This window comes from Musca autumnalis, unplaced genomic scaffold (assembly GCF_047663935.1).
Source record: "Musca autumnalis isolate F117 unplaced genomic scaffold, ASM4766393v1 scaffold_4, whole genome shotgun sequence".
NCBI lineage: Eukaryota > Metazoa > Arthropoda > Insecta > Diptera > Muscidae > Musca > Musca autumnalis.
The window spans coordinates 217,434,750-217,457,249 of NW_027411977.1; the positions used below are offsets into that span (position 1 = coordinate 217,434,750).

Here is a 22,500-nt window from a genome sequence, read left to right on the forward strand (position 1 = left end):
AAAATAATGTTATTTGATTAAGATATACTGAGTATTTAAGAAGTTATGACCTCCAGAATATAATCTTGAAAGAATGTCCAATTATTGGTCAACTTGGGCAACTTTTAAATTTTGGTAATATCTCTGCTATTTGGTCAGCAATATTAACGTAATTCATATTAACTTTTAAGAGGAGATGTCCTTCTTTTAAAATCATGTAATTTCATTAAGATACACCCATTATTTCGAAAGTTATGACCTCCAGCCTATAACCATAGAAACATATCCAATTATTGATGCATTTTGGGCAAATTCAACTTTTTTACCATATCTCTGGTATTTTCTCAGCAACTTCTACATAATTCATACCAATTTTGAAGAATAGATAGTCTTCTTTCAAAACCAATAGTTTTTTTACAGAACGCATTGAAGATTTCAGAAGTTATGGCCTCCAGAATGTGACCATGCAAAAATATTCAATTATTGCGAAATTTGGTAAATTTTGTACTTTTTACGATATCTATGGTATTTGGTCGGCTGCATCACCACAATTCGCGTAAATTTTCAAAAATGAAGATCTTCTTTCTATGCCAATTGATTTCACTGAGATCCAGTTATAATTTCAGAAGTTCTGGCCTCTAGAATACGACAATGGAAAATGGTCCAATTATTGATACATTTGGGCAATTTTGTTCTGTTTACAATATCTTAGTATTTGGTCAGTTATAAAAAATAATTCATACATATTTTAAAGAGTAGGTGTCGTTCTTATAAAATCAGTTTCTTTTACTGAGATCTTTTTATTATTTTAGAAGTTATGGCCTCCAGAATATAACATTGCAAAAGGTCCAATTATTGATAAATTTGGACAACTTTTTTTCTTTTTAAAAATATTTTCTATTTTTTTTAAACTATTTTCAAGCCTCCCACCATAGACGTAGATTTTTTAAAAAGCATTTTCAAGCCACCATCGAAGGCATTTTTTTTTAAAAAATATTTTCAAGCCTCCCATCATAGGCGTGGATTTTTTAAAAAATATTTTCTAGCCTCCCATTATAGGCGTGGATTTTTTTAAAAAAATATTTTCAAGCCATCCATCATAGGCGTGGATTTTTTTAAAAAAATATTTTCAAGCCATCCATCATAGGCGTGGATTTTTTTAAAAAAATATTTTCAAGCCATCCATCATAGGCGTGGATTTTTTTAAAAAAATATTTTCAAGCCATCCATCATAGGCGTGGATTTTTTTAAAAAAATATTTTCAAGCCATCCATCATAGGCGTGGATTTTTTTAAAAAAATATTTTCAAGCCATCCATCATAGGCGTGGATTTTTTTAAAAAAATATTTTCAAGCCATCCATCATAGGCGTGGATTTTTTTAAAAAAATATTTTCAAGCCATCCATCATAGGCGTGGATTTTTTTAAAAAAATATTTTCAAGCCATCCATCATAGGCGTGGATTTTTTTAAAAAAATATTTTCAAGCCATCCATCATAGGCGTGGATTTTTTTAAAAAAATATTTTCAAGCCATCCATCATAGGCGTGGATTTTTTTAAAAAAATATTTTCAAGCCATCCATCATAGGCGTGGATTTTTTTAAAAAAATATTTTCAAGCCATCCATCATAGGCGTGGATTTTTTTAAAAAAATATTTTCAAGCCATCCATCATAGGCGTGGATTTTTTTAAAAAAATATTTTCAAGCCATCCATCATAGGCGTGGATTTTTTTAAAAAAATATTTTCAAGCCATCCATCATAGGCGTGGATTTTTTTAAAAAAATATTTTCAAGCCATCCATCATAGGCGTGGATTTTTTTAAAAAAATATTTTCAAGCCATCCATCATAGGCGTGGATTTTTTTCAAAAAATATTTTCAAGCCATCCATCATAGGCGTGGATTTTTTTAAAAAAATATTTTTAAGCCATCCATCATAGGCGTGGATTTTTTTAAAAAAATATTTTCAAGCCATCCATCATAGGCGTGGATTTTTTAAAAAAATATTTTCAAGCCATCCATCATAGGCGTGGATTTTTTTAAAAAAATATTTTCAAGCCATCCATCATAGGCGTGGATTTTTTTAAAAAAATATTTTCAAGCCATCCATCATAGGCGTGGATTTTTTTAAAAAAATATTTTCAAGTCATCCATCATAGGCGTGGATTTTTTTAAAAAAATATTTTCAAGCCATCCATCATAGGCGTGGATTTTTTTAAAAAAATATTTTCAAGCCATCCATCATAGGCGTGGATTTTTTTAAAAAAATATTTTCAAGCCATCCATCATAGGCGTGGATTTTTTTAAAAAAATATTTTCAAGCCATCCATCATAGGCGTGGATTTTTTTAAAAAAATATTTTCAAGCCATCCATCATAGGCGTGGATTTTTTTAAAAAAATATTTTCAAGCCATCCATCATAGGCGTGGATTTTTTTAAAAAAATATTTTCAAGCCATCCATCATAGGCGTGGATTTTTTTAAAAAAATATTTTCAAGCCATCCATCATAGGCGTGGATTTTTTTAAAAAAATATTTTCAAGCCATCCATCATAGGCGTGGATTTTTTTAAAAAAATATTTTCTAGCCTCCATCATAGGCGTGGATTTTTTAAAAAATATTTTCTAGCCTCCAATTAAAGGCGTGAATTTTTTAAACAAATATTTTCTAGCCTCCCATCATAGGCGCGGATTTGTTAAAAAAATATTTTCTAGCCTCCCATCATAGGCGTGGATTTTTTAAAAAATATTTTCTAGCCTCCCATCATAGTCGTGGATTTTTTAAAAAAATATTTTCTAGCCTCCCATTATAGGCGTGGATTTTTTAAAAAATATTTTCTAGCCTCCCATTATAGGCGTGGATTTTTTAAAAAATATTTTCTAGCCTCCCATTGTAGGCGTGGATTTTTTAAAAAATATTTTCTAGCCTCCCATTATAGGCGTGGATTTTTTAAAAAATATTTTCTAGCCTCCCATTATGGGCGTGGATTTTTTAAAAAAATATTTTCTAGCCTCCCATCATAGGCCTGGATTTTTTAAAAAAATATTTCCTAACCTCCCATCATAGGCGTGGATTTTTTAAACAAATATTTTCTAGCCACCCATCATAGGCCTGGATTTTTTAAAAAATATTTTCTAGCCTCCCATCATAGGCGTGGATTTTTTCAAAAAATATTTTCAAGACACCCAACATAGGCGTGGATTTTTTAAAAAATATTTTCTAGCCTCCCATTATAGGCGTGGATTTTTTAAAAAATATTTTCTAGCCTCCATCATAGGCGTGGATTTTTTAAAAAAATATTTCCTAACCTCCCATCATAGGCGTGGATTTTTTAAACAAATATTTTCTAGCCACCCATCATAGGCCTGGATTTTTTAAAAAATATTTTCTAGCCTCCCATTATAGGCGTGGATTTTTTAAAACATATTTTATAGCCTCCCATTATAGGCGTGGATTTTTTAAAAAATATTTTATAGCCTCCCATTATAGGCGTGGATTTTTTAAAAAATATTTTCTAGCCTCCCATTATAGGCGTGGATTTTTTAAAAAATATTTTCTAGCCTCCCATCATAGGCGTGGATTTTTTAAAAAAATATTTTCTAGCCTCCCATTATAGGCGTGGATTTTTTAAAAAATATTTTCTAGCCTCCCATTGTAGGCGTGGATTTTTTAAAAAATATTTTCTAGCCTCCTACATAGCCGTGGATTTCTTAAAAAATATTTTCAAGTCTCCCATCAAAGGCGTGGATTTTTTAAAAAATATTTTCTAGCCTCCCATTATAGGCGAGGATTTTTTAAACAAATATTCTCTAGCCTTCCATCATAGGCGTGGATTTTTTAAAAAAATATTTGCTAGCCTCCCATCATAGGCGTGGATTTTTAAAAAATATTTTCAAGCCTCCCAAACCAAACCCTAAGATTATATAGAAATTTCTGAAATATTTTATATTTTCATTTCAAAAAGGAGACTAATTAATTTCTCTTCTCTAAAAATATTTCTCATTACAGGTTAATTAAGGTGCTATGCTCCCCCTATCCTGAAAATATTTCAACATAAAAAGCAAAACGTCTGAAGTTAATAAATCAAATTAAAATCCCCTTTGCAGTAATTTAAAAATCCCCTCATTTTGAAATATGTTTGAAACTCCCAGTGAACCAAAGAAGTGAATTTGAGGGGAGAAGCGAAATAAAAAAATATTTTTGATATCAACCATGGTTAAACACAATGTGGAGATTGTGAAAACGGAAAATGGCATAAATACTGCAAAGACCCAGGGGCTACCAGCAGCATCTGCTGGTGCTGGAGGTGGTGCGTTGAAAACAAAAATGGCCAATAAGGCGGCAAATGGCAATGCGGATACGGAGGATTTAAATGATGGCGGTGAAAATGGTACCACAGGTAAGTGAAGATACATAAGATAAGGAAGGGGTTAATAGCAAAAATGTATTTCTTCTTGGCCCCTTAAATGGATATTAAACTGTGATCATCATTAGTTGAGGTTAGGTTTAATTGAATTATTAAATTAAAGGAAGATTGTGGTGGTTGACCCCTAGCATTTTTTCAAATTTCCCCATTGTCCCCTCGAATATAAAAGCGGTCAAGTTTATAATCGCATTTTCCAAAAGGGTGATATTTGTGGTGAGTGATAGCGCAGGGGGAGAGACAGGTTGGGACGTTATAAACTAATTAAGAATTAAATTGTAGCATAAACTGTCCCGCACAAAAGTTATTTCCTCTACACGCAGCATGGCGTGCAATATTTATTTCGTGTTTCGTTTTGTTTCCTTCACTTGGTTATGTTGCCCTGGGGGTTTAAGGGGGTGTCATGTTATATCATGTTTAAAGTGACAACAACAAAGGCAATTACAACACTGGTTCACACTATCGATGAAGGAAGGGAGAAATCGATAATATCGTAAAAATTTCCTAATGAAATTTTACTTATAATCGAAAAAATTTCAGATTGAAATTTTATCGATGATCGAAAAATTGCCTTTTGAAATTGTATCGATAATCGAAAAATTTCCTATTGAAATTTTATCGATAATCGAAAAAATTTCATATTGAAATCGAAAAAATTTCCTATTGAAATTTCATCGATAACCGAAAAAATTTCCTATAGAAATTTTATAGATAAAATCGACAAATATTCTATAGGATATTTTTTTTTTTGATTTTATCGAAATAGAAATACAGAAATATAGAATATAGAAATTTTATCGATAATCGAAAAAACTCCTATAGAAATTGTATCGATAAAAAATTCCTATAGACATTGTGTCGATAATAAGGTCGAAAAAACAACAACTTATCACAATTTTATGGATAATCGAGGCACCTTTTCTATAGAAGCACCCTTTCTTTCAGGAGGGGTCTATAGAAGCACCCTTTTTTCAGAATGGGTCGATAAAAGCACCCTTTCTTTCAGAAGGGATCTATAGAAGCTTCCTTTTCCAAGAGGGGTCTATAGAAGCACTCTTTCTTTCAAAAAGAGCCCATAGAACCTCCCTTTCTTTCAAAAAGAGTCTATAGAAGCACCCTTTCTTTTAGAATGAGTCTATAGAAGCACCCTTTTTCAGAATGGGTCTATAGAGACACCCTTTCTTTGAGGAAGCGTGTATAGAAGGACCCTTTCTTTGAGAAAGGGTCTATAAAAGCACCCTATTTTCCGAACGGGTCTATAGAAGCATCCTTTCTTTCAAAAAGAGTCCATAGAAGCTCCCTTTTTATTTAGAAAGGGTATATAGAAGCTCCCTTTCTTTTAGAAAGGGTATATAGAAGCACCCATTCTTTTTACAAGGGTCTATAGATGAACCCTTTTTTAGAAAGGGTCTATAGTAGAACCCTTTTTTGAAAGGGTCTATAGAAGAACCCTTTTTTTAGAAAGGGTATATAGAAGCACCCTTTCTTTCAGAAAGGATCTACGGCAGACCCTATTATAGATGAAATTTCAGTAAGAAATCAAGAAAATGTTCCGTAAATTTATTGACCATCGATAAAAAATTTCCTATAGAAATTTTATTGATCATCGATAAAAAATTTTCTATAGAAAAATTTTCTATAGAAATTTTATCGATAAAATCGACAAAATTTCCTATAGAAATATATCGATAAAATCGACAAAATTTCCTATAGAAATTTTATCGATAAAATCGACAAAATTTCCTATAGAAATTTTATCGATAAAATCGACAAAATTTCCTACAGAAATTTTATCGATAAAATCGACAAAATTTCCTATAGAAATTTTATCGATAAAATCGACAAAATTTCCTACAGAAATTTTATCGATAAAATCGACAAAATTTCCTACAGAAATTTTATCGATAAAATCGACAAAATTTCCTATAGAAATTTTATCGATAAAATCGACAAAATTTCCTATAGAAATTTGATCGATAAAATCGACAAAATTTCCTATAGAAATTTTATCGATAAAATCGACAAAATTTCCTATAGAAATTTTATCGATAAAATCGACAAAATTTCCTATAGAAATTTTATCGATAAAATCGACAAAATTTCCTATAGAAATTTTATCGATAAAATCGACAAAATTTCCTATAGAAATTTTATCGATAAAATCGACAAAATTTCCTATAGAAATTTTATCGATAAAATCGACAAAATTTCCTATAGAAATTTTATCGATAAAATCGACAAAATTTCCTATAGAAATTTTATCGATAAAATCGACAAAATTTCCTATAGAAATTTTATCGATAAAATCGACAAAATTTCCTATAGAAATTTTATCGATAAAATCGACAAAATTTCCTATAGAAATTTTATCGATAAAATCGACAAAATTTCCTATAGAAATTTATCGATAAAATCGACAAAATTTCCTATAGAAATTTATCGATAAAATCGACAAAATTTCCTATAGAAATTTTATCTATAAAATCGACAAAATTTCCTATAGAAATTTTATCGATAAAATCGACAAAATTTCCTATAGAAATTTTATCGATAAAATCGACAAAATTTCCTATAGAAATTTTATCGATAAAATCGACAAAATTTCCTATAGAAATTTTATCGATAAAATCGACAAAATTACCTATAGAAATTTTATCGATAAAATCGACAAAATTTCCTATAGAAATTTTATCGATAAAATCGACAAAATTTCCTATAGAAATTTTATCGATAAAATCGACAAAATTTCCTATAGAAATTTTATCGATAAAATCGACAAAATTTCCTATAGAAATTTTATCGATAAAATCGACAAAATTTCCTATAGAAATTTTATCGATAAAATCGACAAAATTTCCTATAGAAATTTTATCGATAAAATCGACAAAATTTCCTATAGAAATTTTATCGATAAAATCGACAAAATTTCCTATAGAAATTTTATCGATAAAATCGACAAAATTTCCTATAGAAATTTTATCGATAAAATCGACAAAATTTCCTATAGAAATTTTATCGATAAAATCGACAAAATTTCCTATAGAAATTTTATCGATAAAATCGACAAAATTTCCTATAGAAATTTTATCGATAAAATCGACAAAATTTCCTATAGAAATTTTATCGATAAAATCGACAAAATTTCCTATAGAAATTTTATCGATAAAATCGACAAAATTTCCTATAGAAATTTTATCGATAAAATCGACAAAATTTCCTATAGAAATTTTATCGATAAAATCGACAAAATTTCCTATAGAAATTTTATCGATAAAATCGACAAAATTTCCTATAGAAATTTTATCGATAAAATCGACAAAATTTCCTATAGAAATTTTATCGATAAAATCGACAAAATTTCCTATAGAAATTTTATCGATAATCGAAAAAATTTCCTATAGAAATTTTATCGATAATCGAAAAAAATTCCTAGAGAAATTTTATCGATAATCGACAAAATTTCCTATAGAAATTTTATCGATAAAATCGACAAAATTTCCTATAGAAATGTTATCGATAAAATCGACAAAATTTCCTATAGAAATTTTATCGATAAAATCGACAAAATTTCCTATAGAAATTTTATCGATAAAATCGACACAATTTCATATAGAAATTTTTTCGATATTATCGATAAAATTTCTATAGGAAATTTTTTCGATATTATCGATAAAATTTCTATAGGAAATTTTTTCGATATTATCGATAAAATTTCAATAGGAAATTTTTTCGATATTATCGATAAAATTTCAATAGGAAATTTTTTCGATATTATCGATAAAATTTCAATAGGAAATTTTTTCGATATTATCGATAAAATTTCAATAGGAAATTATTTCGATATTACCGATAAAATTTCAATAGGAAATTTTTTCGATATTATCGATAAATTTTCAGTAGGAAATTTTTTCGATATTATCGATAAAGTTTCAATAGGAAATTTTTTCGATATTATCGATAAAATTTCAATAGGAAATTTTTTCGATATTATCGATAAAATTTCAATAGGAAATTATTTCGATATTATCGATAAAATTTCAATAGGAAATTATTTCGATATTATCGATAAAATTTCAATAGGAATTTTTTTCGATATTATCGATAAAATTTCAATAGGAAATTTTTTCGATATTATCGATAAAATTTCTATAGGAAATTTTTTCGATATTATCGATAAAATTTCAATAGGAAATTTTTTCGATATTGTCGATAAAGTTTCAATAGGAAATTTTTTCGATATTGTCGATAAAGTTTCAATAGGAAATTTTTTCGATATTATCGATAAAATTTCAAAAGGAAATTTTTTCGATATTATCGATAAAATTTCAATAGGAAATTTTTTCGATATTGTCGATAAAGTTTCTATAGGAAATTTTTTCGATATTATCGATAAAATTTCAAAAGGAAATTTTTTCGATATTATCGATAAAATTTCAAAAGGAAATTTTTTCGATATTATCGATAAAATTTCTATAGGAAATTTTTTCGATATTATCGATAAAATTTCAATGGGAAATTTTTTCGATATTATCGATAAAATTTCAATAGGAAATTTTTTCGATATTGTCGATAAAGTTTCAATAGGAAATTTTTTCGATATTATCGATAAAATTTCAAAAGGAAATTTTTTCGATATTATCGATAAAATTTCTATAGGAAATTTTTCCGATATTATCGATAAAATTTCTATAGCAAATTTTTTCGATATTATCGATAAAATTTCTATAGCAAATTTTTTCGATATTATCGATAAAATTTCTATAGGAAATTTTTCCAATATTATCGATACAATTTCTGTAGGAAAATTTTCCGATATTATCGATAAAATTTCTATAGGAAATTTTTTCGATATTATCGATAAAATTTCTATAGGAAATTTTTCCGATATTATCGATAAAATTTCTATAGGAAATTTTTCCGATATTATCGATAAAATTTCTATAGGAAATTTTTCCGATATTATCGATAAAATTTCTATAGGACATTTTTTCGATATTATCTATAAAATTTCTATAGGAAATTTTTTCGATATTATAAGTTAACAATAAAAGACTTCTTCGTCTTTTGGTGAGCTTAAATAAACTGTTTCTTTATTGAAATCCAAAAACTTATTCTACTTAAACTACTTAAGTTATAAAAGACAAAAAGTGCTGACACCATGATCACGCCACTAGACGTAACACGACTCCATCAATGTAGCCTAGCAAGAACACAACACAGCCAAGCAAGCAACAATGTTGTTTGTTAGTTCGGCAGGGATGTGCTAACTACCCCCTCACTTAAGTGGAGGCCGTCCTCGGTCTTCTTTATAGCCATTGCTACGGCAGATTTAAATCTTTGTTGTTCTCTTATCTTTGTCCTACGTTTGACGAGGCACAATATGAAATGGAGTATTCCGATACTCATAAAAACAACACCGCCAACTAAAATTGGTCGCATTCTTGCATCTTTTTCAAGGTCGCCAATATATTGTAAGTTTTGCAAGTTCATCTGATGGATAGATGACAAACTTAAAATTTCACTGTGGTTGTTTATAATAATTGAGGGGAATGATGGTGTTCCTGGTTTCCGCATATCAATGTTGTTTCTATTTACGAATAGTGTACCATTGACAGTCACATTTTTTCAAAGGTTATGAGGAATGTGCCGTTTATGTTTCTTACATTTTCGGTTGCTTCTTTCACTTCTGCAATAGCGTCATTGACAATGATAATTCCATCGTCGATTTCTGCCACTTTATCAAGATTATTGCTTTGCGTATTACAGTGTGCTGATTCACCCGATATGAGTTGTTGAGCGCAGGTTTCGCTTGGCATAAGTTGACAATAGGTTGAAGATATTGTTTGCTTGCAATTTGTTGCTGAATACGTCTTGCCTTCGCAGTCTACTACAGTGTTGGTGTCAGCGAATTGGATAATTTTATTATCGTGAGGTACTGGGAATAAAGAAATTTTCTGACATGTTCTTATTGGAATAGGATATTTAATGATAAAATACAAACAATATTCATTTGATATTACTTTTACTTTAGACAAAGACATTAGTTCTGATATGGTGAAATCTGTGTGTTGCTCATTGCTCTGATTTTTTATAAATATTTTTAAATCGTCCTGGTCCAAAACTGTTGGATTTACAATATTTATTTTAGCTAAAGTTACGGATAAAATTATATTTTGTAGTTCCATAACTATCATCCGATTTCTGGCCATTAAAATTTCATAACAGCCTAGGTAAAAAACAAAAGCAGAAAAAAACATTTTATCAATATAAACTAAAATTTATCTGAGGTTGTCCTTATGGACTACCCTCCCCTTTATTAGGACAGTTGTCCCCAAATCTGCTTCGACAGTAGCTTCTTCATAAAGTGGTGTCATTTTATTTCCAAGTCTACGATTATTCCTAACAAAGACTTTATCCCCCACATTGTAAACTTTGTCATGACGACTTTTATTAAAGTAATGTAACTGCCTGTTTTGCGCGTTAGAGATTCGCTCTTTAATCTTTTGTTTTACCTCAGAGGGTGCAGAATGTATCGTATCAATAGGTCTTTCATTCGTGACAGAATGAATTGTTCGGTTGTATTCTATAGTTGATTGTAAGATGAGTTCGACGGTATCCTCGATCTTCCTTTCTATTTTCAAGCATCTTGCGATTTCGGCAAGAGTGCTATGAAATCTCTCTACCTGCCCATTTGAGGTGCTGTGTAGAGGAGGTGAATTGACAATATCTACATTAAACCTGTTTTTCAGAATTGATCTGATAGTCTCAGAGTTAAAGGACCTCTCATTATCACAGTAGACAACTTTGGTATTTGGAAAAATATTCATTAATTGGAGAATTGGTTCTTTTACGTCTAGAATCGTTCTGGACGCTATTGGCTGTACCACAGCGAATTTTGAGAATTTATCCACACAAGTTAAGAAATGGTTTTTATCAGTTGAATAAATATCAATATGTAGAATTTCACCGGAATAAGAAGGAACCTTTGTTTCTCCTATAACGTGTTTTTCTGGATGCCGATTGTATTTTGCTTTTGAACATGTCCTGCAGTTGGCAACAACCTCATTCGCTATTTTCACCATTTTGGGGAAATAGTAGTCTGAAAGGATTTGCTTAACATTCTCTTGGGCTGCCCGATGAGCTCTATTGTGTTCACTTACGACAATTTCTCTCTGGTCGCATTGGTTGAAAATGTCAGAGACAAATTTACTACAAAATCGGAACTTCGTTGAAGGGAACATTCTAATCAAATCGTGTTGAATGTGGGCCAACACAGGTAGGCCGCAATGAATAGCATTGACAACTTCAGTGTTGACTGCATCAACAATTTTGGCCAATATTTCGTTTTTATCTCTATATTGTACAATATGTCTCGTTTTGTTTCCGAAAAGTATAAAATTTCGAGTGGTGGGAAATTCCGACTCTTCCAGAATGATTTGGTTGCGAAAACAATTGACCGGTTTGTCTGAGCTTTCCATAGTGTAAGTGAATGACTCTTCACTATGGACTGTTGCCATGTCTGACGAATTATCGTTCTCCAACGCATGGACAAGTTGCCTTGATAGCGCATCTGCAACTTGATTTTCTTTTCCTGACTTATAATACAAGTTTGCATTATGTTCATCGATGAAAGCTTTCCAGCGCTTAATTTTTGCATTCGGATTACGATCCGAAACTGCATATGTCAAAGGTTGATGGTCAGTGAAGATGTTAAGAGTCTTCACACCATAGAGGTAATGTCTTAATGTTTTAAGAGCCCAGACTATTCCTAAAAGCTCCCTTTCGTTTGTTGCGAAATGCAACTCTTTATCCGACAATGCTCTAGAAATCATAGTGATTGGTCTTCCCTCTTGGGATAGGACAGCACCTAAACCTTGTGCTGATGCATCAGTGGTAAGGTCGAACGGTTTTTTATAGTCAGGGTACATCAACATGACGTCCTCCGAAGATAGAATATTTTTCAGTTTGTGAAATGCATCCAGTTGGAAGGCGTTAAGATTGACTACAACCTTTTTGGATTTGGTTGCAGGAATTTTACCGTTTTCTCCTTTTAAAATATCAGTTAAAGGTTTTGCAATTTTGGCAAAGTCCTTGATAAAACATCTGTAATAATTTGCTAACCCAAGAAACGATCTTAGTGCGAACAACGTCGTTGGTTCTGGGAAATTTTGTATTGCACTTATCTTTGATGGTGCGGTTTTTATACCTTCTTTGGATACGACAAAGCCAAGGTATTCAACTTCAGATTTAAAAAAATTTGATTTTTCGACAGAGACTCTCATGTTTGCATCGAGCAGTTTCCTAAGAACACAGTCGATATGTTTTACATGATCCTCTTTGGTTTCTGAAAAAATAATAACGTCATCAACATAAACGTAACATGTTTTGCCTATTTCATCTCTTAGTATGTCATCTATCGCTCTTTGAAACATACTAGGAGCATTCTTTAGTCCAAATGGGAGACGGCAAAACTCGTACTTTCCGTTATTTACAGAAAATGCCGTTTTTTCCCTATCTCTTTCCGCGAGTTCAATTTGATGAAACCCGGATTTCAGATCTAAAGTGGTAAAGTACTTTGCTTTACCTAAATTTGATAATATCATTGCTACGTTCGGAACGGGATACTTATCACTAATTGTTTTGGCATTAAGCTTCCGAAAATCTATAACGAGACGTTTGTTTCGGTTGCCTAGATTATCGACACCTTTTTTGTCGACTACCCATACTGGGCTATTAAATGGTGACCTTGAAGGTCGAATTATACCATCTGCCAACAATTTTTTTATTTCTGAATTTACGAATTCAGATACACCCATTGGGTATGGATATAGTTTAGAATAAATAGGTTCTTCGTTCTCCATGTTAATGGTAGCAACGATATTTGTATTATAAGGTAGTGCTTCTTTAGGATCAGCAAAAACCTTTATTCGTTTTTTTAACATTTTCTGAAAATCCGCCTTAATTGCGAAAGGCACATCAATTTTATCGACGTCTATAAAATTAACATCTTTACATTCAAAAAATTCAATTAGTTCAGAGCCAGAATTATGTAGGATAAATCCTTTTTTTAAATCAATGTTTGCATTGATTTTCTTTAATAGGTCTAAGCCCACAATTCCATCAAATGTTGTTAGAGTTGGCAAAATGAAGAATGTAGAGTTCATGCCGAATAAATTTACAAAACATTTTTGTTTAATAGGAGTTTGTCCGTTGACAGAGTGAACTGAAAAAGGAGTACTTACGGGAATTATATGCTTCAGTTCAGTGAGAGGTTTTATATAATTTTTTGAAGCACCAGTGTCAATTAAAAGGCGTATTGGTTTCCCTGCTATCGTCCGCCTTATGAACGGTAGTAGGGACCTGCCTCCAAAAAAATTTACATAGTCACGGTCTTCATTTATTTCATCGTTTATGTCTCCACATTCGGATTGAGCTATGTCACAATAGTGTCCCGCCTGCTCTTCTCCTGAATGGGATTCTGGAATCATATTATTGACTTTTTGAAATTTTGGGCCCGTACTTCGGCCAGACCCAGCTTGACGCTTAAATGGTTGTCTGTGAGAAGTTTTACCGTTACCATAATTGGTCGGTTGTCTGAATTTAGACGAAGTTGGGTCCAAGTCCATGTCCTCTATTTGATCTCTAGCCTGTAAATTAGCATCACCACCATTTTCGTAATGTGGATTTTTCTGTTTATGATAGTTTTGTTGTTTATAGTTCCAACCACTATCAGACGGTTTTCTTGGCTGAATTTTTTTTGAGGTTTCAGACCTTAACTTTTTTTCATCATTCCTATTCGCAAACGATGTGGCAAAGACGTATCTTTCGTATCTTTCGGGCAAAGATTTGATAATATCAAGTGATTCATCACACGTTATTGATGAATAAATTTTTACGTCTTCGTATGGTTTCACATCTGTTTGCCCTACTGAAATGGACGATAATTTTTTTGTTAACTCGTCGACTTTTTTGTCGACTTCTGTTTTATATGCCAGAATCGCTGTACGTACAGCGGATTCTATTAATGCAGTCATTTCTTCACTATTCATATTGTCTTTTCAAACAAAAAATTGTTACGACTATAACAAGATCTAAATCACTGTGTTTGTTTTTTTTGGCACAAAGATAAAAATGTTTTAAACACGCACTACACTTTGTTTTTTCTTAAATATTAAGTTCTTAATACCACCAGTTTTGGACACAATTTTGAAATTCAATGAGTGACACACTTACATGACTTTATGTTGTTTAAAAAGAGTAAATCCTTATATTTTTCAGCAAGTTTTAAGCGGGGTCTCTTAATCCAGCAAGTTTTAAGTAAGGCTTCCTTCCAGTAAATATTACTTTCAGTAAGTATTACGTTATTTAAAAAGAGTAGATCCTTAGATTTTTCAGCAAATTTTAAGCGAGGCCTCTTAATCCAGCAAGTTTTAAGTAAAGCTTCCTTTTTCAGCAAAATTTAAATTTAAGATGATAGATCTCTTTTTTTTAGATCTTTATATTCGTAGGACTGATTTAAACTGATAGATCTCTTTTTTTTAGATCTTCATATTTGTAGGGTTGAACCCGGTTGGGCGCCAGTTAACAATAAAAGACTTCTTCGTCTTTTGGTGAGCTTAAATAAACTGTTTCTTTATTGAAATCCAAAAACTTATTCTACTTAAACTACTTAAGTTATAAAAGACAAAAAGTGCTGACACCATGATCACGCCACTAGACGTAACACGACTCCATCAATGTAGCCTAGCAAGAACACAACACAGCCAAGCAAGCAACAATGTTGTTTGTTAGTTCGGCAGGGATGTGCTAACTTATATATGGATAAATGGATAAAATTTCAATACGGAATTTTTTGAAGTAATCTATGAATTGTTTCCATTTTCCCTGAATTTCCATACTTTCTCCCTACTTTTACCCATTCAACCCCTATCATATTTGCCAAAACGTTCAACAACTATCTCAAAGTCATGTTCACTAACCCGCACACAATGAAAGCGACAAGAAAAAATTTACCCATTCCTCTCACACCCTGAAAGTTGAGGCTGTTTGCGATGATGATGATGACGATGATATTTTATATTTAGAGGTTACAAAAATATAGTTTGTATGGAGGTCATAATGATGTAGGTAATTACCAGATTGTTTATCTGTGTGTCCATGTTGCCGTTGCCGTTGCTGAGCTAGCTTTTGTTTTCGAATTTCCCATAAATATGAGCAATCAACACTTTATGACACTACCGGTCGTTGACATGACCAAACGAACAACTTTGCTGGAAAAAGATGAAAGTTTAACCACTTCAAGTTCCAGCAATAGTAGAGAAAGTTAGGCAAAGAACTTTGTTCTTGATGAAGGAACTTGTATTGAGGAAAAGTTAGAAGGTAATGAATACGGGGGAGGATGACGAATGGTTCGTAATAATGATGTCCACGTTGGCGTATGAATATTGACACTGTGTCTACGCACCGAGGGCTTGAAATATTTTTTAAAAAATCCACTCCATTGTCGAAAGGCTTGATAATATTTTTTTAACTCCCCACCTTTGGGGGCTTGAAAATATTTTGTAAAAAATCCGCAACTTTGTGGAGGTCTTGAAAATATGTTTTAAAAAATTCGCGCTTTTGCAGATTGGCTTGAAAATATTTTTTAAACCAGTAAGGAAAGGATCAAAGTCGGGCGGTGCCGACTATATGATACCCTACATTACTGTGAATATGTAAAATATAAATCGGAGCTATATCCAGATCTTAACCGATTTTGATATAATTTGGCACATTTATTTCCAGACCGAATTCAGTCAGACATTCCAAATATCATTGAAATCGGACTTATATAGCGTGTTTGGAACAGCAAATACGTGAAATCGGGCGAAAATATATATGGGAGCTATATCCAAATCTGAACCGATTTTCACCAAAAGCAATAGCGTTCTTCCTATGGCTAAATAAAAAAGTTGTAGTCCCCAATTTTCAGCTGAAACGAACAAAAAATGCGACCTGTACGTTGCGAACAAAAATACATGGACAGACGGACGGACATGCATAAATCGACTCAGAAAGTGATTATATATATATCCCCAAAATTAACTATGGGTCTATCTAGTTTCCTTTTGTATGTTACTACTGTGTGGTGTAGGGTATAAAAATTCGGGCATCTGTTAAAGGCTTGAACTTTTTTTTTTTAAAAATATCCACCTCTTTGGGTGCTTAAAAATGTTTTTTTTTAAAAAAGTTCCCAACTTTATGGGGGCTAAAAACTATTGTCTAAAAAATTTGCGCCTTTGTAAAAAGGCTTAAAAATAATTTTTAAAAAATCCACACCTCTATGGCGAGCTTCAAAATAGTTTTTTAAAAAATTCCAAACTTTATGGGGGGCTAGAAACTATTTTTTAAAAAATTCGCTCCGTAGGAGAAAGGCTTGAAAATATTTTTTTAAAAATCTACGCCTCTGTAGAAGGTTTTGAAAATTTAAAAAAAAACCCATGCCTTTGTAGAGAGACTTGAATTTTTTTTAAAAAATCCACGCTTGAAAATATTCTTTTTTTGTTTTTAATCCAAGCCTTTGCAAAAAAGCTAGAAAATATTTTTTAAAAACTTCCCACCTTTGTGGCGACAAAAAATGTTTTTGTTTTATCATTAATTTTAATAATTTCAATGAAATTAAAAATTTAAGACCTTTGCACAAGTAAATCATTTGGATCACTTCATTATCCTTGGCATCTGTACAAGAAAATGAGGTCATAGTCCTTAAAGTCAGTCAGAATAAATACTCACTTGCGTTCCTTTTGCTTCCTCATTACTTGCAGAAATCTTATCCAAAACAACAGAAAGTCATTGAGTGATTTTGACATAAATATCTTTCGCCAACACTTTTGAGAATTCTTCAATTGTTCTCTAGTCGAAAATAAAATATTTTGGCGTTTCCAATGTTAGGTTGGGTGGATATTAAACAAAAGGATGTACATATGTGGAAATGAAAGAATATTTGAAAAGAATTTCTGGTGGATGGGAAGTCATTACAGTTGAAGTGTATACTCATACTATTGTAACATATAATACTTGACAGTAATATATGTCATGTACAGAAACAATTGAAGGAAAATTAAAGGCAGATTGATGTTCGGTGTTTATGTGTGCAAAATTCATTATTTTCTACTTTTGAAGGACCTCTACCAACCTCAAATATAATTTACGTTGATATTTTGTGTGACAAAAAGTTAAAAGAAATTAAAAATACTTATTTTTTAGAAGAAATTATTTACTTTAATACGGTGCATCAGGGCGTATGAGTGTGGACACTATGTATACGACACCAATATTCTCCATTAATACGGACCGGTCGCTAAATCTTTCGAAGATATTATCTCTTAAACACTTCAAGTACGAACTTATCTGTTTGCTCGTTGATCATGCTTCAGATTTGGGGCAGGATTCTTTTTCTATGAAATTTTTGTTTATTTGACAGTTTTCTCCCTTATAAAAGTTTTCATTTCACATTTTCATAAAAACAGAATTTAGCCCCTGGATACATTAACCTAAATTAGAAGCCGTATCTCATCTTTGGAAGAAATAATAATTACAAATAAATCTCTACAGGAGTATTATGTCTCTAAGAAACAACCGCTCTAATTGCATTTCAACTACCTACGTAAAATAAATATATGTGCAAACTAATATTGTGATATTTATTATCGAAAACAAAATTTATTTCCAATATTATTTTTACATTTTAGTTAGTGCTTACGATTGCTTTTAAAATATAAAAGAAAATTGCGTTCTCATTAATTTCATATTAGAGAAAAATAATTTATAAAAAATTTGTCATAGAAAATAATTATATGTGCAATAACGAAATTGTTTAAAAAATTCATAATAATGAACAAAATTGTTGTACATTTAACATGATATTGTATTGTCCTTGTGGATTAGGACTTGTTGTAGCCTTCGTCTCATAGAACCGACTAGGTTTCTTAAGGTGTTAGTGGTGATATACTCCCATTCCGCCAATAATGCACATTGCAATGCTTTCAGCTTCGAGCACTCCTTTGACTTCGCGAAAACTTTGGCGGATAGTATGTCCCGAAGGTCTTCAATGGGTTTGTGGCCATGAGTTATATCTGGCCACTCCAATACCCGTACATTTCGTGCCTTTAAAAACTCCTTTGTAGGTCCAACAGGGTGATTCGGGGCAATATCCTGCTGGAAAGTCCAATTATATCCGTACAGTTCTCCAGCAAAATCTATTAAGTTGTTCTCTAACATCTCAACATATGTTTCGGCATTTATTTTTGTCGGAACAAAACTTAAATTAGGCTTTCGTCCAGCTCTGAATGCAGCGCATACCATAAGAGATCCTCCTCGAAAACTTCCCAATTCTCAAATAAATTCGAACGGTATTAAATTTCAATTTTTTTCTACATTTTGCTTATGTCCTCTCACTTTTTGCTTATTGGTAATACCTTCCTTGGATTTAATCTGTAATCCCGTTAGTTGAGACATTCGATTTTAATTTACAAACCAATAAAAAATAATTATATGAGAATTATGAAACATTCGCGTCTGTCACGTCATAAAGGGAACACCTAACATCGACGAAAGTCTACTTTAAGTTTTGTTTCGACAAAAATGAGTGCCGAAACATAAATTTAGTTGTTAGAGAACAACTTAATAGATTTTGCTGGAGAACTGTACGGATATAATTGGATTTTCCAGCAGGATATTGCCCCGAATCACCCTGTTGGACCTACAAAGGAGTTTTTAAAGGCACGAAATGTACGGTTATTGGAGTGGCCAGATATAACTCATGGCCACAAACCCATTGAAGACCTTCGGGGCATACTATCTGCCAAAGTTGTCGCGAAGTCAAAGGAGTGCTCGAAGCTGAAAGCATTGCAATGTGCATTATTGGCGGAATGGGAGTATATCACCACTAACACCTTAAGAAACCTAGTCGGTTCTATGAGACGAAGGCTACAACAAGTCCTAATCCACAAGGACAATACAATATCATGTTAAATGTACAACAATTTTGTTCATTATTATGAATTTTTTAAAAAATTTCGTTATTGCACATATAATTATTTTCTATGACAAATTTTTTATAAATTATTTTTCTCTACTATGAAATTAATAAGAACGCAATTTTCTTTTATATTTTAAAAGCAATCGTAAGCTCTAACTACAATGTAAAAATAATATTGGAAATAAATTTTGTTTTCGATAATAAATATCACAATATTAGTTTGCACATATAATTATTTTACGTAGGTATGATGTGTTGATGATGACAATGAAGATGATGACGAAAATCAAAACCTAGCAATGGATAAGTACTAAAGAAGTTAAGTGGGAATAGTGGTGTTAAGTGGAATCTTGTAAAGTGAATGTGTTAAGAACATGGCTAAAAGCACTTGTTAATTGAATGAAATGTGTGGAAGAGGCAACTGTTGGCACAAGAAGACAAATTCACACAACTAAACGTTGATAAGTCTTTAGATGGAAGACTATTAGAAGTGTTACAGAAGATTATGGCAAATCTCTGGCCAAATGAAAAGTATTATAAGCCTTTGTTTATAGAGAGATAATATTGGACTCACTGGTGCACATTAGCGTATGATTGATATTAATATAGTTATTGGTGGCGTATAACTGTTGACAATAAATATACGCAACAGTATACGGCGAATTAATACAGATCCTGTGGCATGTTAAGGGCAGCCTGTCAAGTGATCTTCGTTTCGGCAGTGATTAGATTGATACCGCTATTTAGTTTACGAAAATACAATATCTTCTTCGAGGCATTTCACCACACTAGAACTCCATATGCAAGAATGGGGTTATAGTGGTCCTAAACATCCAATGGACGACCTGTGGCCCCAGTCCCCATGTCTTGCAAATGAATTCTTGCAAGAATTTAGTACTATTAGACCTCTCCTATGACCTTCATATGGTTTGATAATTTTCTTAATCGGTAACAGAACCAGCTCTGTCTTTAATGAGTTCACCTTAAGGTCAGCTACCTATCTCGAATGTTTGACTAGAGCTCCTTGCATAACTTGCGATAGAGTTAGTGGGAACTTCCGACTAATCGTGATGATATACGTAACCAGCATTTGCGATGGTTTAAACTCGTAGTCTATCAAATTCCTTAAGTATTTCGTTTATCACAAGAAGCCACAGAACGCAAACACAAACTTCCCTACGAAACTCGCTCCGTTTGTTTAAATTGATAATTTTGCTGCTTAGCAATCCAATTCAATCCAATTGATCAGTGCCGAGGAAACAACCAATTTTTGTGAGTGAATTATGGATGGATTCAATAGGCCTGATTTTTTTGTAGAACTCTTCCAGAGGTCTATAGACCACATGTTTCCTCCAGATAACTTTCGTAGATAACAGAAGGCAAAATAAGATCTTTAGAGGTCTTCAATAGACAACAGAAGATCTTTTGACGATTTTGTAGACTTCAGGAGATCTATTGAGGACTTTTAGAAATGACAGAGGTCCTCTGGGGAACAGAATGAAATACCTCTTGAGGTTTCTGTGGACAGTGGATTACGTTTAAAGCTTTTCTTGAAATCTGCACTTTTCCTAAACGTCCTCAAGAGGTTTTCTATAGACAACAGGTTTCCTCTAGAGGTGTTTCATAGACGAAAGAAATACCTCTCGAGGTCTTCTATAGATAAAACCCCTTGAGGTCTTTTATAGACAAAACAAGACCTCTAGATTTTTTTTCTAGTAGTCCTCTAGAGACCTTCTACAGACAACAGGTTTCCTCTAGAGACCTTTCACACGCAAAAGAAGAACTCTTGAGGCATTATATAGAAAAAAGAAAATTCCTTGAGTTGGGATTGTTTCTATTAGTACTCTAAAGTCTTTCTATAGATACAGGTTTCCTCCTTCCATATACAACAGAAGATCTCTTTAGAAATTTTATAAATGAGAGATCGCCTCTAGAATGGGCGAAGGAAGTTCTCTAGAGGTCTAGATTTTTCTCGATGTCATCTAAAGTCTTTATATAGGATTCCTCTAGAGGTCTTCCATAGTATGTTCTCTATGGACCTCTTGACCTTTTAGAGACAAAGGAAAACCTCTTGAGGAGTTCTATAAGGGACAGAGGATATCTTGAGGCCCTCAATGGACAACAAAAGATCTGTTGACTACTTATAGACTATAGAAGATCTCTTGAGGGCATTTAGGAGAGACCTGTTGAGCTTTGTTTAGATCACAGAAGATCTCTAGAGACCTGGTCTTTTTTTAGTAGACAACAGGTTTCCTGCATAGAAATTTTGTAGATGACAAGACAAAAATATAAATCGAGAACAAAGAAACCCTCCTGAGGACTTCTTCAGACGATAGAAGGCCCTTTGAAAATTCATTTGACAACAGCAGATCTGTTGATGACTTTCTAGATGACAGAAAATCTCTTGAGGTCTTTTATAAATGACATAGATCTTCTAGGGAGCTGAAGGAGAGATCTTTTTAGGTTTATATAGACAACAGATAACCTCTAAAGCTTATCTGTGGGTAACAGGGGATCACTAGAGGTATGTATTGTTATAGTAGTCCTTTAGAGCCTTTCTAAAGGCATCATGGTCCTTTAAAAGTCCTCCATAGACAAGAGAAGACCTCTTCACCTTCTACAGACAAAATGATACGTCTTGAGAACTTGAGGAAGAGTTCTTAACGGCTTTATAGACGACAGAACATCTCTTGAAGACTTTTCCAAACGACTAAAATCCTCTGGGGAGCAGAAGCAGGTACCTCTTGAAGTTTCTATGACAACAGATTTCTAGAGGTCTTGATTTTTTCTAGAAGTCCTATAGAGACTTTCTTTAGACAATAGTTTTCCTCCAGATAGCTTTCGTAGACAGGAAATGTTGGCGAGTTTATTAGCGACAGACAATCTGTTTACGACTTTTATAAACGACTGAAGACCTCACGAAGTTCTCTGCAGATCAGAAGAGGCTTCTAAAGACAACAGAAGATCTCCTGATGTTTTCTATAGGCAACAGAAGACATCTCGAAGTCTTTTATGAGCAACATAATATATTTTTAGGTATTCTATAGGCAACAGAAGACATCTTGAGGACTTCTATGGACA

The 22,500-nt window shown here is 32.3% G+C and overlaps 1 protein-coding gene and 1 long non-coding RNA gene across 4 annotated transcripts in view; both read left to right on the plus strand.

Moving 5' to 3' along the window:
* The first annotated feature begins 3,909 nt into the window (after nt 1-3,909).
* LOC141403902 (adenylate cyclase type 2-like) overlaps nt 3,910-22,500 on the plus strand; it is a 184,970-nt gene continuing 166,379 nt past the window's right edge. Inside the window, exon 1 of one of the 3 annotated variants that reach the window (XM_073986992.1) lies at nt 3,910-4,376. In XM_073986992.1, the coding sequence (XP_073843093.1) occupies nt 4,190-4,376 (187 nt within the window). In that variant the 5' untranslated portion in view covers nt 3,910-4,189. The remainder of the gene's footprint in view (nt 4,377-22,500) is intronic. The other 2 variants (XM_073986988.1, XM_073986989.1) reach the window with 2 other exon arrangements.
* On the plus strand, nt 9,438-15,195 carry LOC141403903 (uncharacterized). Its single transcript, XR_012412917.1, has 3 exons — nt 9,438-10,332; nt 14,679-14,749; nt 14,943-15,195. It is a non-coding gene; the product is annotated as an uncharacterized lncRNA (long non-coding RNA).